Below are 17,940 nucleotides of genomic sequence, written 5' to 3'. Positions count from 1 at the left end.
AACCTGAACACACGTTTCAGCGTCACATTGTTGACAAGTAACTCCATCTGTTAGCACAACCGTAAAGCATCTAATAGATGCTACAGTATAAAGTTACCAACAACGAAAAAAATATATATATTTACGATTAGTATTCGACTAGGTTATAGTTTAGAATCTTCTTCATTAAAAATACATGTATTGGTGCTTAACTCGAGATATCTGCCTTGCAATTTCCTCATATGCATTATTTTTCTTCATTTTGTTGTGGTATTCCACAGAACCCTTGGCGTACAGGCTTGGGTTTCATAAGTATTTGAATTAACTCACAAACAATTTCTCTGGGCCAGGACGCCATGTTTGTTGTAGCTCTTGCCCCCATAAAATTTCGAATCCCACTCGGCAGTCCCTTCAAAGAATGTCAAGTCTTTGACCGGTTACAGCGTGCTCTTATTTGCTTTCAAGACACTCAAAGTCTTTTAAAATATTGTAAGTGATTTGACAGTAATACTTGTGAAGTATTGTCAATTCTTGAAAAGTGTGCATTTTCTTGTATACGTAGAAAAATACACGTATATGCATAATCTGATGCATTTGAAAATTGACTAACAAGACGCAATTGTGGAAGAACATAACTGTTGTTTTTTTATTTTTTTTATTTTATTGGGTTATTTTACGACGCTGTATCAACATCTAGGTTATTTAGCGTCTGAATGAAATGAAGGTGATAATGCCGGTGAAATGAGTCCGGGGTCCAGCACCGAAAGTTACCCAGCATTTGCTCGTATTGGGTCGAGGGAAAACCCCGGGAAAAACCTCAACCAAGAAACTTGCCCCGACCGGGATTCGAACCCGGGCCACCTGGTTTCGCGGCCAGACGCGCTGACCGTTACTCCACAGGTGTGGGCGACTGTTGTTCATGTTCCTAATTCCACATCCAGTGTTCCCTGTGCATACCAGTCTGGCCACATTTATTTTGTGTTTCGTAGTCTATGTGACTCCGTTTATAAGGTTCTTCTTATACGTATCCATTTTTTCGTTCTTGAAGGCAACTACCAACATGATTTGATGTCCAGATAAGTTAGAAATGTCAGCCATTGCATTCTCGTAATGATATTTAACAGAACTTGATTGGTGCAGTTTATGTTTCGTTAAAGTGACTCACTCGGCCTAGGTAGCGTAGTCGGTATAGCGCTGGCCTTCTGTCCTCGAGGTTACAGGTTCGATCCCGGCCTGGGTCGATGACATTTAAGTGTGTTTAAATGCGACAAGCTCATATCAGTAGATTTTCTGACATGTAAAAGAACTCCTGCGGGACAAAATTCCGGCACGCTGATATAACCTCTGCAGTTGCGAGCGTCGTTAAATGAACCATAATTTTTTTTTAAAATGACTCAGTTAGTTTGTATGTCCGTTGTGAGTTTTTATATTTGGAACTTCGTAGTCAAATAGACGAATTCCAAATAGATAATTGATGTACATGCCCTAGACCTAGAGTGTGGTTTTCTGTAGGGTCATAAATGTTCAAATATGGCGGACCTGTGAATTTATGTAACTCAGACACCTTGTAAAGTGGTACAGAATCCATCAGTTCAGAGTTAAAAAACTTTTTAAAGTGATGTATATTGTAAAATAATAGCAAGTTATGTGTGAAATTAATTTATAATGGTACACTTTATTTTGCTTGAGTCAATGTTTAGGGAACGAGCGAGTATGCTAATTATGACGAATGCAATACAACTGTATAACATTAATACATTTATTGCATACGTATTTTTTTTTTTTTTTTTGTAGACAGCATTATTGCATTTTTTAACAATTGTTAGTAAAGAAATAACATCAGATTTGTAATGATGGGTAGTTGGATGTCATGGTCTATGAAGAAAGAGCTTGGTATGGCAACAATGATATAATAAATATTGTAGCATGGCAATGTAACTTCATGGCACAAGTTATGCCGTCATAATAGAAGTCATGACGTTTTAGTTGGTGTGGTAATAATTTACGTTCTGGTACAATAATGTGACATATTATGCACGATTTTCACTAATGATAAAGACTATTCGTAATGCTGATGGACAAAAAAGAGTGCTCTTTAGAACAAACTCAAAAACTTACGAACAAAATATTGGGGGTTTGTTACCTATTGAATGTCCCTTTTTTATTTTAGATAATTCTAAACCACACATCCAGCTCAATTCGACATACAAGTCTTATATTTTGATCGTTATTGTACGTCCTGAGCCCATGAGATAGTGGGTGGATATTAAATTTGTTTTTTTTTTTTTAATTTGGTTATTTTACGGCGGTATCTAATACATAACTATAAGGTTAATTAGCGGCGATAGTGAAATGATATTTGGCGAGATGAGGCCGAAGATTCGCCATATATTACTTGACATTTGCCTTACGGTTGGGCAAACCTCGGAAAAATCCAACCAGGTAATCAGCTCAAGCGGGAATCGAACCCGCGCCCGAGCGCAACTCCGGATCAGCAGGCAAACAAACGCCTTAGCCGACTGAGCTACGCTGTTAAATTTGTTGTCTGGCACTTCCGATGTTTATGACTTCGGAGGAAAGTTACACAATGTCTCTTATAGTAAGATGTCGTCTTGGCTTAGAAGAATGTTCTCATATTTTCTATCTATATTACCGAAAACGAATATTGCGAGATATGTTAATGTTATAGGAAAATCGTTTTATGCATTTCTTCATGTAAAATAAGTAAACGGACGAAAAACATTCACGACATCTACTTTATGAAACGTTTGCTAAGTGCATGATCTTCGCATTCTTCCTTGATATTGGACAACAGAAAAGTAGATCGCATTTGATATTGACCGTCACTGTATTATAGTGCTGATATATATGCCATCTTCTCCTGTTGTGTATCTCGTGAGATTTTCGCTATTTGATCCATTGAAGGGTAAAGTGGAAAATGACATTGTGAATAATGTAGATATTAAATTATGAATATGGAAATGGTAGTGTTTCGAGAAAATATACCCCTGTAGCGTCTTTCAAGGAATTTATGTAAAAAAATTCCATTAATTACTGTACATATTAGGCCCTGTATTTTTATTTTTTTATGTTATTGGGTTATTTTACGACGCTGTATCAACATCTAGGTTATTTAGCGTCTGAATGATATGAAGGTGATAATGCCGGTGAAATGAGTCCGGGGTCCAGCACCGAAAGTTACCCAGCATTTGCTCGTATTGGGTTGAGGGAAAACCCCGGAAAAAATCTCAACCAGGTAACTTGCCCCGACCGGGATTCGAACCCGGGCCACCTGGTTTCGCAGCCAGACGCGCTGACCGTTACTCCACAGGTGTGGATTTAGGCCCTGTATATGAACCATTATGTAAAATATGTAACTACACTTAAATTCTTCTTAATTGGTGATAAATCTGATATGTAGTATAGACATCTGATATTTAGATATTTAGTACAAGGTATTCAGCAATCAGGTATGTGTTTTAAAGATAATTATGTTATACAGTTTAGTACTAGTAGTAATACGAATACTACTACTACTACTACTACTACTACTACTACTACTAAAACTACTACTACTACTACTACTACTACTAATAATAATAATAATAATAATAATAATTTGAATTCAGATCCAAAATTTAAAACTATGTGCATTTGCAAGCTAATATTTTTTTTTATTAAAGTGTAGTATTTATATTGCACTTTATATCTAGAACCATCATCTTTTAAATGATATTTACTGTTATTTTAATGACTAGTATATTCTAGATTTTAAAACATACTCGACTACACATTTCAAGTTCTTAAAAAAATGACTGGATTAAAATAAGTTATTACCATATATTCTTGAAACTTGAAAAGCAAAACTCTTTGTCTCAAAGCAATATTTGGAAAGGATGTACTTAACAAAGAAATAAAAATTTAAAATTTAACTTTTAATGAACCGGCCAAATTCAGAAACCTTTATATTAGGAAAGTGATCCGAGAAGGGTCATTGCTAATTTTGGAAAGCCATCTACGAGTATATCGCACTTAGCTTTTCTGTAACTTGATATTGTATCGCTGTATCATTTTGACTTATCTGAAAATTTGTAATTTTTTTTTAAACAAGCTTTGAATTGTAGGCCTACATATCGAACCTGTATTTCCTTCTGTTTTTTTTTTGTATGCTTTGTGTATAGAAACCTCTGAGTCGGAAAAGCAGAATTTTTTAATAAACACTGGCTGGGCAGAAGAGGTCTGTTAACCTTAGATGTGCCGGATTAAATAAATAAATTTTATTATTATTATTATTATTATTATTATTATTATTATTATTATTATTAGATTGAATTAATTCTTCCCCTTTTTGTGACTATTTGCAGTCCATAATATTTTATAAATTCTACATGACTGAAGAGTCCGCAGCAGTAATTATACACAAAAATAATGTACAGGAGAATTAGACAACTTTTTTGCTGTAATTCTGAAAGAAAATTAAATTGACGATAACCTATAGATTTAATATTTCAATAAAGACTGCTGAAAAAGACTTTTACAAATAAAAAATATGAGAATCTCCCTCCCATCAAATATTCAGATATTGCACTGTACTTAAAGGTTTATTTACTTGAAAGTCTTATTGATGGTGCAGTAACGTGACTGTGAATGAATGTATCGTGGCACAATTATTGAAATGATTGCTACGCCACTTACCATAAATTGATAGTATGGTCGCTAGGAAGATCGCTGTAGCCGGTATACAGCTTCCAGCGCCCATGATTGCTGCGTTGATTGAGGTTCGTATCCTATCCGGTCGTTGATATCTCCGGAGAGGCTACTGGCGACTGAGCACGCCCCACGGTATCCCACGCCTTTTGTGCCCTCGGTTCGTAATAAGCGGATATGAAGAAGGGCAGAGGGGCTGGGGGGATGACGACGTCGTGAGACGAGGGGAGCTACATCTCCCCCCCCCTCAACCCTCCCTCTGAAATAACGACGCCACTCAGGTGCAGCCATGTTTGTATGGTCATATACTGAACCCACGCCTCTGCAACCAAAGACAAATATTCTCGGAATAGCTTTGTTGCCTCAGACTGTTGTGTTCTTCATATTCTGCAATAAACTTTCTCCAAATTATGATTTTAACCTTGGAAATTTTAATAGTTTTGTAATTGCATAGGTTAGGTTTTGCACCGACTTGTGCATTGTGTCAATTAAAATACGCGAAATGTTCTAACAATGGGGATCTCGAACCTTTGCCCGAAGCATCCAGCAGTAAATCAACTACCTGACATGCCTCCTCTACAAAAAGGCAGTAAAACCCTTCGCTGCAGCCAACTAATTCAAGATTGAATTTTAATGCATACATATTTTACGCCTCGAAGTGAATTCAGTTAATAGAAAGCAATGGCGAACGTCTAACGTGCCGCATTCTATTAAAATATTCGTTTGTTGGACACGAAATGGGCTAATTAAAACCAACTTTCTTTGTAATTTAACTTTTATAATTAAAATGGGTGAAATCATGTATGACGTCGAATCTGAAGTGTTGCAAACTCGTGTACTTTCCGTTTCGATGGCTCGAGTTCGATTCCGGAATCGGAGAACAAACTTTGTTTTTGTTTTTAAAGTTCAAAACAAACACTTACGCGAGTCGAATTCCTCGTTGTTTGCTGCTTTCCCATTTCATTGCCGGGACGAATGAAAACGAAGTTATATTACTGAGAACGCAATGCTTAACGTTCCAGTCGACTAAGCATATTACATGTTTAGCATGCGTGAGGAATAAATGTGTAATTTTCTTGCAAACATTTTGCACCTGTTGTTAAAAGAAAAGAACGGTGAATGTACAGTGTTAGAAAAAAGTTTTGTTGCACGAATACTTTACAGGCCCCAGAAAGGAGGCAGTGCGCATGATCAGAGGACGAGCGACCTGGCTCACAAGAGAACGACTAGGTGAGGTAATAAAATTAGTATTTGTTTCGTTGTGTGTCTGATCATGCCCACAGCTTCCTTTCTGGGACTTACAAAGTATCTGTGAGAAAAAACTTTTTTCTAAGACTGTAAGTTGCAATACTATTATTAATGCTGCCACTGCTACTACTACTACTACTACTACTACCGTTATTGCTACTGCTACTACTACTGCTACCGTTATTGCTACTACTACTACTGCTACCTTTAGTGCTACTACTACTACTACCGCTACCGTTATTGCTACTACTACTGCTACTACTACTACTACTACAACTGCTACCGTTATTGCTACTACTGCTACTACTACTACCGTTATTGCTACTGCTACTACTACTGTTACCGTTATTGCTACTGCTACCGTTATTGATACTGCTACTACTACTACTACTGCTACCGTTCTTGCTACTGCTACTACTGCTACTGCTACCGTTATTGCTACTGCTACTACTACTACTGCTACTGTTATTGCTACTGCTACTACTACTACTGCTACTGTTATTGCTACTGCTACTACTGCTACTACTACTGCTACTACTGCTACTACTACTGCTACCACTACTGCTACTACTACTGCTACTACTACTACTACTGCTACCGTTATTGCTACTGCTACTACTACTACTACTACTACTACTGCTACCGTTATTGCTACTGCTACTACTACTGCTACTACTACCGTTATTGCTACTACTACTACTGCTACCGTTATTGCTACTGCTACTAATACTACTACTACTACTACTACTGCTACCGTTATTGCTACTGCTACTACGACTACTACTGCTACTACTACTACCGTTATTGCTACTACTACTGCTACCGTTATTGCTACTGCTACTACTGTTGATACTACTACTACTACCACTACTACTATTACTACTACTACTACTATTGCTACTACTACTACTACTGCTACTGATACTACTACTATTACTACTACTACTACTACTATTGCTACTGATACTACTGGCGTTACTGCTACTACTGTTGATATTACTACTATTACTACCACTACTAATCCTGCTACTACTATCATTACTACTACTACTGCTGTTGCTAGTACTACTACTGTCATTGCTGCTACTGCTAAGCAAACATTGATGTGCTTTCCATATCGATGATTCGAGTTCGAATCGGAAATCGGTAAACAGCTTTTCTTCTTTAATTTACGGGATGGAAAGTAGTCACTACTGGCCGAGTGCACCAGTCTTGATCAACATTTTACCGCGGTGAAGTTTGCATTTCACCCTGTGCAACCTCAGTATCCGGTGCATCAGTCATGATCAAAGTTAAACGTAGCATTTACCGGGGTAGTCCACACCTGTGGAGTAACGGTCAGCGCGTCTGGCTGCGAAACCAGGTGGCCCGGGTTCGAATCCCGGTCGGGGCAAGTTATCTGGTTGAGGTTTTTTCCGGGGTTTTCCCTCAACCCAATACGAGCAAATGCTGGGTAACTTTCGGTGCTGGACCCCGGACTCATTTCACCGGCATTATCACCTTCATATCATTCAGACGCTAAATAACATAGATGTTGATACAGCGTCGTAAAATAACCCAATAAAAAAAAAATTTACCGGGGTAAAAACTTAACCGCTTGCGATGGAATGCTTATGTGGAATTTATCAGGGTCAAGTTTCAACAAAATAACGGCGCGATTCGATGGAATATAAGACGAAATGTTGTACTTGGATTATTTAAACAGAAACAAATATAAAATTGGCGTTATTGGCAGTTATTTTTGGCGTTATCCTTTTGAAGAATAAGGGGATAGGAAATTCAAAATTTCGTTGTCCAAAGAAACCGTGTGGTGGTTAGTGGATAAAATGAATGAAAGGTTGGGATATCCTGCCAATCGAAATAATCCCGTCTCACCTATGAATAGAGTTTTAGCTACGTTAAGGTCGTACGCTAAAGGGACATTTAACGTTGTGATTGGTCATATTTCTAACATTTATCGTACCATGACGTCTTTCTGCGCACGCTGTATTTCATTTCCTTCAATTTTCAAATATAAGAAATTCTTATAAGCTCTCTGGTGTGACATTAAATTCTGTGGCTAACTTCATCCACGAAGCTGTTTTCCTTTCAGGGAACATCCGTCTGTCTTATTGCTTTCAAGAGCATTGACGTAAGAACCAACTAGCTCTGAAGAATCTCTAGTTCATGGTCTGAAAATTCGGGATTCTCTTTTTGTTCTCCACACTCATTTTATCCATCTGTAGCTTTATAAACAAACGGTCTAACAAAATCGAAGCACGTACGATTTGGGTACGATCTGTTTTTATCTTTGCTCCCGTTGGTAAAAATGACATGCGATCTCCGAGTCAACCTGCGTGAAGAGGGCGCTCAGGAGAACGGGTTTCTGTGACCGAGTACCATTGTCGATGCATCGCACTCGTATTTTGACCGCGGTTTCCTTCTTACCGTTCCGTAACCCTTGATCATTACGTTTTTTGATCGAGATTGGTGCACTCAGCCATAAGAGAGCCAAGTTTATAGTTTTTCGTAATTTTTTAGTCAAAATGATCATAGTTTCCAGTACAAGAACGAAGAAGAGATCACGTGATTGGGAATAAAATATGTTTCAGTTATTTAAACATAACTAAGTGCATTGCTTGTAAAAACATGTGCAATTTTTTTGTACGTGTTAATAAGAAACAATAGTGAATGACATTAAGTACTGTATATGTGCCTGAAAAAGATCAGATGATAATGACTTTTAAACTGAAAATTGTATCACAGTGTAGGACTTAAATGTAGAAGCTCGCTTTAGTATTAGCTGCAGGTGTGTCGTTGATGTTTGTCGTTCAGATCCTGTCTGACACACAGTTTTCTTTCAAATATTGGGAAAACCTGTGGCACTGTTACATCTTTGTAATTCTTTCTCTCACCGCATAACTTGCACTATTTTATTACTTACATTAATAAGTGTTAATTATTTATAGCATTTATATTTCTTTTATCAGATTCTGCAGAAAATAAAAGAAGTGACAATTTTATGTGGAACGAATTAACACACAATAGTAATATACGTTACAAGAGCGGTATGTTGACGTTTTCATGGTCGAGGAAAAGATTGAAAAAGCGAAACGTAGTTGAGCTTTTTTTAATTTCCGAGAACATGAAAACAAACAAACGGCAACTTCGGAACACCAAAATATCTTTCTTCAACATTGTTGCTTTAAAATGTTTTCTGTGTTTACTATACTTCAGAAGGCCGTGATATACGTCTGTCTTCCCCCCCCCCCCAGTCTATAAATGCGAACTTAAAACAAACGGTAAGGTTATGTAATGATTTATTTCTCATTTTAATATTTTAACAATATTATTTATATAACATATTGCAGTAATAACATCGGCATCTGGAATCTTGTTGATTTTTTTCACGGCTTCCTTAATGTTACTTGTATCAGAAATGCAATAAGTTTCGTGGAGTAGTAGACTTTACTTAATTTTTGCAAATATTTAAAAACAATAATTAACATTGCAATTTAGGTGAAATTGCAGTGGTAAGTTTCCAATTTATAATTATTACTATGTTAAACGTCTCTAAAAATAATATGTTAAAAGCCTAAAGCAGTAAAATGAATGTCGCGCTTAAGCGGTAAGAAGAGGGAAATTGTTATGTGTGTTACGTTGGGAATACTGAATGTGGTATTTCACACTTACCGCGTATTGGTTCTGTGCGGAAAACAAGCAAATACGCACGGCCTCGCACAAATGTAATATACATTATTTTTGTAAGTTTGAGTTTGAACTAGATTCCCATTTACTTCGTGAGACAGATGCACTATACTGTGTGAAATTGTCCACGTCCTACGTTGTCTCTGTGATGAAGATTATCTTCCGAAAAGTTGGATGGAATGCATTACATATGGCTCCTCAGGCTCTGTTCTTGCTTATCTTAGTTTGCATATGATCTTCCGACTCACGGTTTGGACTTCATTAATCCGCGCCCGCTCCGAGTTGTTGCCACCGCATGTCTTTGTCCGTTGCCATGGTACGTCAAGGTTGCTTTCCCATCTGCCATTCGTCCACCTGTTGCCTCTAGTTTATCGTGCAATGGTGGTGGGTTCGTTCAGTTCTTCTATTTCTAGTAATTTTGCTATTTTCATAACGAGCCTTGCACAACCAGCTGTAGATGTAAGAAGCTTCACTTCGATGGCATTTTGCATCCAAAAGTGTGCCTTGCAGGTACGATCCAAGCCTGTAACGTCGTTCTGTGTTAGATGTGAAGTATATAATTGCATTAAGTAGTTTTCGTTATAGCTCCGGCACTGATCTAGACTCGTGCTCCCAATCTGCGCCGAGTCGCGGGGTCGAGTCTCTCTTGCACTGATTCTTCCGAGATTTTCTTCGACCATAAAGCTAGTCTGATTCATTTTGCTAAACATTAGCTCTCTAGCATCAATTCCACTTAGATCAGATACCTCGGCAGTTGATAGACAGCCATTAAAACAGCCGATCATAACATTATTTTGCTTTGAGTAAGTAGCTTATGTCCCCTTGTCGTGGTCCCCCCAGCCTTTCTGCGGTTTTGAATCTCATATTTCATTTTGGGGGTCTGCCCAAAACGTTCTGTATAACTTAAACTGGTAATCGTGTTCAATTCATTAAACATTTGCATAATGTAATGAATTAAACATGCTTAAGAAATTGACAGCGATATTGAAATTTAGTTTTAGCTTACGACTATACTGAAGTAGTACTGGAATAGTACATTATGCAACGAGCCTGTAATGATAGTAATTAAGAAGCGAGTATGGATGTTTATGAAACGAGCGCAACCGAGTTTCATACGACTTTTTATGCTCGACCATATTTCTAACTTGAAATTATTCAGATGTATACATTTTATTTGTATCTGACAAGATCGGAAGTGACCTTGTTCTAGGTCGAGAATTGTGAGATGTGCGCAGACGCGAAAGTATTGATTTTTTCCGAGGAACAATAATGTCATTGACCTTGATGTAATCCCGTTAAACTTGATAATATTATAATATTATAACCTTGATTATTGAATTCGACATTGAAAAACGAGATGACAAATTGAATTTATTTGAATATTTATTTACAATTAACGCTAATTATTATAGTAACAGAACATAACCTTCTGCGACAGTATTGGATTTCCAGCCTCCGTGACTTTTCGCTAATTCTCTTTCGATTGCATATCCGAGAATAATCGATACTTCCGGTTTTATAACGGTACAAAGCTAACTTGTCATTGGCTGAACACAGGTAAGCTGAGTTATCATTGGCTGAAGACCTGTACTTTAATGAATAGGTGTACTTTAATGACATGCATTAAAGGACTGCTACCAGATGTATAATTAGTACATTTCGGCATGGTCGAGCATAAAATACATAAATACAAAGTTAGGCCTATTTTACGTAATATCATGTCTTTCGTGTTAAAAATTAATTCAGTTTTTATACTTACCATAAAGTTATCATTGGAATGGTACATGTCTTTGCTCTGAAATATTAAACTACTTTTTTAAAGTTACCATAAGGTTATCAGTGGGATGATTGATGTATTTGCTGTGAAAATTTAAACCAATTTTTAGTCTTACCACAAGGTTATCAGTGGGATGGTTGATGTCTTTGCTTTGAAAAATGAACCAGTTTTTTAGACTTGCCATAAGGTTATCAGTTGGATGGTTGATGTCTTTGCTCTGAAAAATTAAACCAGTTTTTTTAGACTTGCCATAAGGTTATCAGCGGAATGGTTGATGTCTTTGCTTTGAAAAATGAAACCAGTTTTTTAGACTTGCCATAAGGTTATCAGTTGGATGGTTGATGTCTATTGCTGTGAAAAATTTAACTAGTTTTTTAGACTTGCCATAAGTTTATCAGTGGGATGCTTGATGTTCTTTTGCAAACATTGTAAATAGTATAAGTCTCAAATGTACCCTCAGCATTAAGTTTACTTCTGCTTGTACATACGATCTTCAATAAGACCAAAGTAGAAAATGTTCTCTCAGACAAATATGCTGATACAAATGGCATTGTGTTGTAGCACAATTCGGGAAACATCGGGATAGATGGGTGGTGCATATTAGTAAGATTTCAACAGAAAAGTGGGGAACATTATGTTTAAGTTGGAATCACATGTTAATTATGATAATTCTAACAGCCCCTATTTTTTTCCATTGCAAAAAGGATAATATTTCCTTTAATGAAGATGTGTTTATACTTCCAATGATATCGGATGAAAATTTACCATGTGTTAATAGAAAGTCACCAGAATGGGAATTGAATGGAATTCTCAGCGAGACTGTAAGTTTAGTTTTTTATCGATGATTCAGTCTTATCGTGAACTGTGAGTAAAGTCAAAGTTGAAGCTTGAATATTAGAATAAAAAAAACTAAAGATATTGGATAGAAACACAAGACTTGCAAGTCTATTAAACTCTGTGTCTTGGAAATCTGAGATGAACAAAAAATATTCCGGCAAGCTGAAAAAAATCGGGAAGCGTAATATAGTTAAGCTTGAAAACTCACCCTCAGGGGTCCACGGACCACAGGTTGGGTACCTCTGGTCTAAGGCATCGTGCCTAGACTCACGTCACAGAGAGAGCGCTGGTTCGATTCGTCATGGGGAGGAAATTTTCTCATGAAATTTCGTTCATTGTATGGGACTGGTACCCACCCAGCATTGAGGTGAATTTGGGGAGCTACGATAGGTAGCGAGATCCGGTTCGGAAATCAGTTATAACGACTGGGGTGATCATGCTAACCACAGCAGCCGTGGTCGGTCCTGGCGCTTCATGGGCTGTGTCGCCAAGGTCTATTTACCCTTGAAAGCATCTTACAGAAAAGTAATACATGTGAGTGGTAAGTAGATTACACGCGTTACTCGGGTGTCTGAGAAGTTGCCGTATTGACACGGCGAAAGGATATATTGTTTCAAGGTCATGTGTCGTGTTTCCTTTCATCATTGTAAACTATTACCCATAGTATACTGTGCTACGAAAAGTCGACTTTGGGATTTTCTACAATATACTGTACTCGTAATCGTTTTCATCGTCTCTGCTACTGGAAAATGTATAGCTGAAATGCCATTTGTACAGCAATTTCTACTAATCTATCAGACGGACTTTGTTCGTTTTCATTATATATTAATCAATTCATCAGTGAATGCAGTAGAATATGGATTTTTATTTGAAGTCTAAAATACGCTACTTCAGTAGTTGGCCTATCAGACGATTTCCTTCATGATTTCGTCTACTACGTGTATATTTAACTAACAAGTGAGACACGTTTTTCTATGAGAAAAAAAAATATATATATAGTTCTACAGGATGTCCCATAAGTCTGGAAACATAGGGAAATGAGCTTTTACAGAATGTGCTCCATATTACTAAAGGCTTTACCAACGACCAAAAATGTATTTAAAAATAGGCTTAAGGACCTTACTAATAGACGGTAATTATACACAGTATTTAAAGGGTGTAAATGATATGTTGTTATTGAAGTGTTGTATCAGTGAAGAATTATGTTGTGTCAGTGAAGTGTGTTGTATCAGTGAAGAAGTATGTCGTGTCAGTGAAGTGTGTTGTGTAAGTGAAACGGGTTTCTGTCAGTGAAGCTTTATAGTTTATAGTGGCAGTGCAAAGTATTTGAACAGTGAAATGTTTTTGAAGTGTTAGTGAAATCAGGATAGAATCAGTGAAATATGTCGTAGTTCCAGTGCAGTGAGTGAGTTGACAGCGAAAAGAGTGTAATTTGAAAGGTACTTGTGCAGATATGAACATATCATACTCGTGGGTTTTAGTTCGATCTTAGTTTTAAGATACAAATTAGATTTATTTCAAATGTTATTTTAAGTGATCGTTTCATTTAATTTAGTATATTCCCTGTTGTTGTTGTTATTATTATTGTTATTATTATTATTATTAATTATTGTTAGTATTAATTATTAGTATTATTATTAATTGTATTTTTAATTAATAAGTTTATTATTGTCATTATTGAGTGTAATTAGTTACCACTGTCACCGGGTATATACCCACTGCAGTGTGAATAAATACATACATATTATGTTCCCCATTCTGCAATGTGTCTTTACGCAGCCGGGTCATCCAATCCAGGAGAATACGTTGAATGATGTGTTGTGTGATTTGTGAAAACGCTTCAATGATGCGCGCCTGCAGATGAGGACGGGATCGATTCTTCTCAGCGTACACCAGTGACTTTAAGTGACCCCCGAAGGTGTGAGGTCTGGGCTTCGTGCTGGCCACTCCACCAGTCCCCGAGGTCCTAGTCAATGGCCAGGAAATTGCTCATCAAGCCAAGGTGTAATGGGGAGATTTATTGGGACATACTGCAAACCGACCAAGAACAGCGATTGATGTTGATTGTTGTTTCTTCGCCGGTAGACCTCCGTGGAGGACCACTATGCGCCTTATTTTGAACGGAACCTGTTTGCATGAATTTTTAAACACATGAGCATGAAATGGGTGCACGTTCGGGATGACGTCTGTTGAATTCATCAGCCACTTCTCTCAGACTTCTTCCACCATACAGTAAAATCACTGGCAGGGTAGAACTGCTACAAAACGCATGAAACATGTATTGAGAAAACCAATTATTTATGCTGTCAGCATTGTCTTCTGTTTTTCTTTCATTCGCATGCATACTGTGGGTCAATAATTGAATCGTATATACTATTCTCCAACCAGGAGATCAACCATGAAAGGAATGTGCTTACTATTACGTCATCTATTGGAGCGAAGTAGATACTCGTAGATAATATTACCGTTATAACGCCAGTTTAAAAACTATGCTCTCTCCTGCATATGTTATTTCCTGTATGGAGGGATTAAAACACCAGGAGATTAACTGTGATCTAATTTTGTAACTAGGATAGTATAAATATGTGTGCATCAATGTTATGGTTTTTGCTGTGAAAGCTAGCAAATAGAGATACGAGTACCCACGTGTGTGACCTTATGACATCTTATGACATCAACATTCATTCACAGCATTACTCCGCTTCGTCTCATTCCGCAGAGACTTTCTCGTGGTTGGAGTACAGTATTGTGTGTGAAGAAAATTCATTCAATGTATTCAGAAAAAACTTCTATGCAGACAGATGAAATTCTAAAAGCCATTTTGTTGATACTGAAGATGCCTTCCGGCGACGCTGATATAACTTCGGCAGTTGCGAGCGTCGTTAAATAAATCATAACGTTAAAACTGTAGATGCCTTTACTTGTTTGAATGTCTCCAAGTACGAGTAGGCCTATGTTTTGTGGAGCTCCGTATACTGACAACAAAAAATGAGTGTTATATCGTTCTTTTTGTGCAGTACAACAGATGCAACGCGTGAAATTTATTCAAGTACCTCGGATACACTGAGTTGCACACCTGGAGGGCACTGAGAAGTTAATACACCTTCAAGAGGATGCACGTGTTTTCCATATCTAAATAACTCCCTGTATAAATTAATGGTATAGGACTGTGTATTCGTTTGCTCGGAGATTGGCTTTGATACAGAATGAAATGTATGAGACCTGCTACTCCTCGTAAATTTGTACATAGTTGCAGGAACGTACTGGCTGCGTTATAAATGGTCCCAAGACTGCTGTCATGGAGACCGAAACTAATAAAACGTGTGTTGTCTGTGTGTAAAATGACCTGGAGGCCAAAACATTGGTCGCTTTTGTTGTAATTCATTTATAGGTTAAAGTAAATGCAGAGCATGTGTAAGTATTGCTCTGTAGATAGTCTGTTATCTTCAGAATTTACGAACTCGCGTCAAATACTCTAATATCATTCAGGCTATGTTCGAAAATCAATCCACTATCATTACTACTGCTACAGCTGTATGTATATTAATTAAAATTTAACATCAGCGGATTTTACATCGATGACCTCAGGGGTCATAATAGTACATTATGCAATGAGCCTATACTTACTTACTTACAAATGGCTTTTAGGAACCCGAAGGTTCATTGCCGCCCTCACATAAGCCCGCCATCGGTCCCTATCCTCAGCAAGATTAATCCAGTCTCTATCATCATATACCACCTCCCTCAAATCCATTTTAATATTATCTTCCCATCTACGTCTCGGCCTCCCCAAAGGTCTTTTTCCCGCTGGCCTCCCAACTAACACTCTATATGCATTTCTGGATTCGCCCATACGTGCTACATGCCCTGCCCATCTCAAACGTCTGGATTTAATGTTCCTAATTATGTCAGGAGAAGAATACAATGCGTGCAGCTCTGCGTTGTGTAAGTTTCTGCATTCTCCTGTAACTTCATCCCTCTTAGCCCCAAATATTTTCCTAAGAACCTTATTTTCAAACACCCTTAATCTGTGTTCCTCTCTCAAAGTGAGAGTCCAAGCTTCACAACCATATAGAAGAACCGGTAATATAACTGTTTTATAAATTCTAACTTTCAGGTTTTTTGACAGCAGACTAGATGACAAAAGCTTCTCAACCGAATAATAACAGATAATATTAACATGGATTTGAGGGAGGTGGGATATGATGGTAGAGACTGGATTAATCTTGCTCAGGATAGGGACCAATGGCGGGCTTATGTGAGGGCGACAATGAACCTCCGGGTTTCTTAAAAGCCAATAAGTAAGTGGTTGTTAATGTATAATAGTCGAACAAATCCACCATTCAGGCGAAGTCTGCGCTTGCAATAATCTCATCCCACAAGTCGGTAGTGTAGCATCCTTCATGGCTCATATGCTCGTTACCTGTAATGGCTTTCACTTGCTTCGACAACTCCACAGTCTTGGTAGGATTCCTTGTCAGATTTGCATAATTCTATTAGGCCCATCTACCAGGGAAAATGAAACATGCAGATCCTCGGACTCGTGTGTGCTGCAAGACCTTGAACTCGTGATACTCTGCTGCACGTTGCAATCACGAAGAGCATTCGCTCTCGCTTCTAGTCGAGTAGTGATGGCTGCATTCACGCTGTGAAGGTGCGATTTAGTTATTATCTGCAGTATAATGTACTGTTATGATTAGCGTAATGAGCAGATCGCGCATGTGTATCCGTAGCTGTGCCAGACAGAGTGAGTGACCGTGAAGAAGACGGTTAGCTCATCGTGGAATGCTGCGAGATCAGGTTCTCCGAAGAGCCTGCAGCGGACCCCGTGACCCGCGGTGATGTCATGCACGGCCGTACTCAGAGGTGTAATAATAAATCAGGCTGCCTCTCGGGCATAGCCATTTTTTGTTTTGATGGGAATTTTTCTCCTGCAGTGGCCACGGTACTATTAGCGTGTGGGTTACAATGTAGTGTACATTCATTTCTCTCTCTTATTATATGAAGTATGTAGAAAGTATTGTGGCGCTACAAAAGTATATTCCGAGTTTTAAAAAATACACCAATTAGGTAAAAAAGTGGTTTTTGGCATCCCATCTCACTGTCGTCTATTCGTATATTAGGCCTGTGGTGGTGGTTGTGTTGGTGTTCGTGTTGGTGGTTGTCTTGGCGGTGGTGGTGTTGGTGGTTGTCTTGGCGGTGGTGGTGTTGGTGGTTGTGTTGTTTTTGGTGGTATTGGTTGTGATGGTATTGGTGGTTGTAGTATTAGTGGTTTTCTTGGTGTTGGTGGTTGTCTTGGCGGTAGTGGTTGTGTGGGTGGTTGTGGTGGTGGTGGTCGTGGTTGTCTTAGCGGTAGTGGTGTTGGTGATTGTGTTGTTTTTGGTGGTATTGGTTGTGATGGTATTGGTGGTTGTGGTGTTGGTGGTTTTCTTGGTGTTGGTGGTTGTCTTGCCGGTAGTGGTTGTGTGGGTGGTTGTGGTTGTGGTGGTGGTGGTGTTGGTGGTTGTCTTGGCGGTAGTGGTGTTGTAGGTTGTGTTGTTTTTGGTGGTATTGGTTGTGATGGTATTGGTGGTTGTAGTATTAGTGGTTTCCTTGGTGTTGGTGGTTGTCTTGGCGGTAGTGGTTGTGTGGGTGGTTGTGGTTGTGGTGGTGGTGGTCGTAGTTGTCTTAGCGGTAGTGGTGTTGGTGGTTGTGTTGTTTTTGGT

At 38.2% G+C, this 17,940-nt stretch overlaps 2 protein-coding genes across 6 annotated transcripts in view; one reads left to right on the top strand and one right to left on the bottom strand.

Moving 5' to 3' along the window:
• nw (narrow) overlaps positions 1-4,835 on the bottom strand; it is a 35,616-nt gene extending 30,781 nt beyond the window's left edge. For both annotated transcript variants that reach the window (XM_069829726.1, XM_069829724.1), the window contains exon 1: positions 4,675-4,835. In XM_069829726.1, coding sequence (XP_069685827.1) covers positions 4,675-4,738 — 64 coding nt within the window. In that variant the 5' untranslated portion in view covers positions 4,739-4,835. The remainder of the gene's footprint in view (positions 1-4,674) is intronic.
• Positions 1-17,940, top strand: part of LOC138702125 (cytosolic carboxypeptidase 1-like) — a 225,387-nt gene that overhangs the window by 131,656 nt on the left and 75,791 nt on the right. The window lies entirely within an intron of this gene.

The sequence above is a fragment of the Periplaneta americana genome, chromosome 6, assembly GCF_040183065.1.
Source record: "Periplaneta americana isolate PAMFEO1 chromosome 6, P.americana_PAMFEO1_priV1, whole genome shotgun sequence".
In the NCBI taxonomy this organism is placed as follows: Eukaryota; Metazoa; Arthropoda; class Insecta; order Blattodea; family Blattidae; genus Periplaneta; species Periplaneta americana.
Note: the sequence above shows the minus strand (reverse complement) of the source record. Positions and strands in the feature narration are given on the sequence as shown.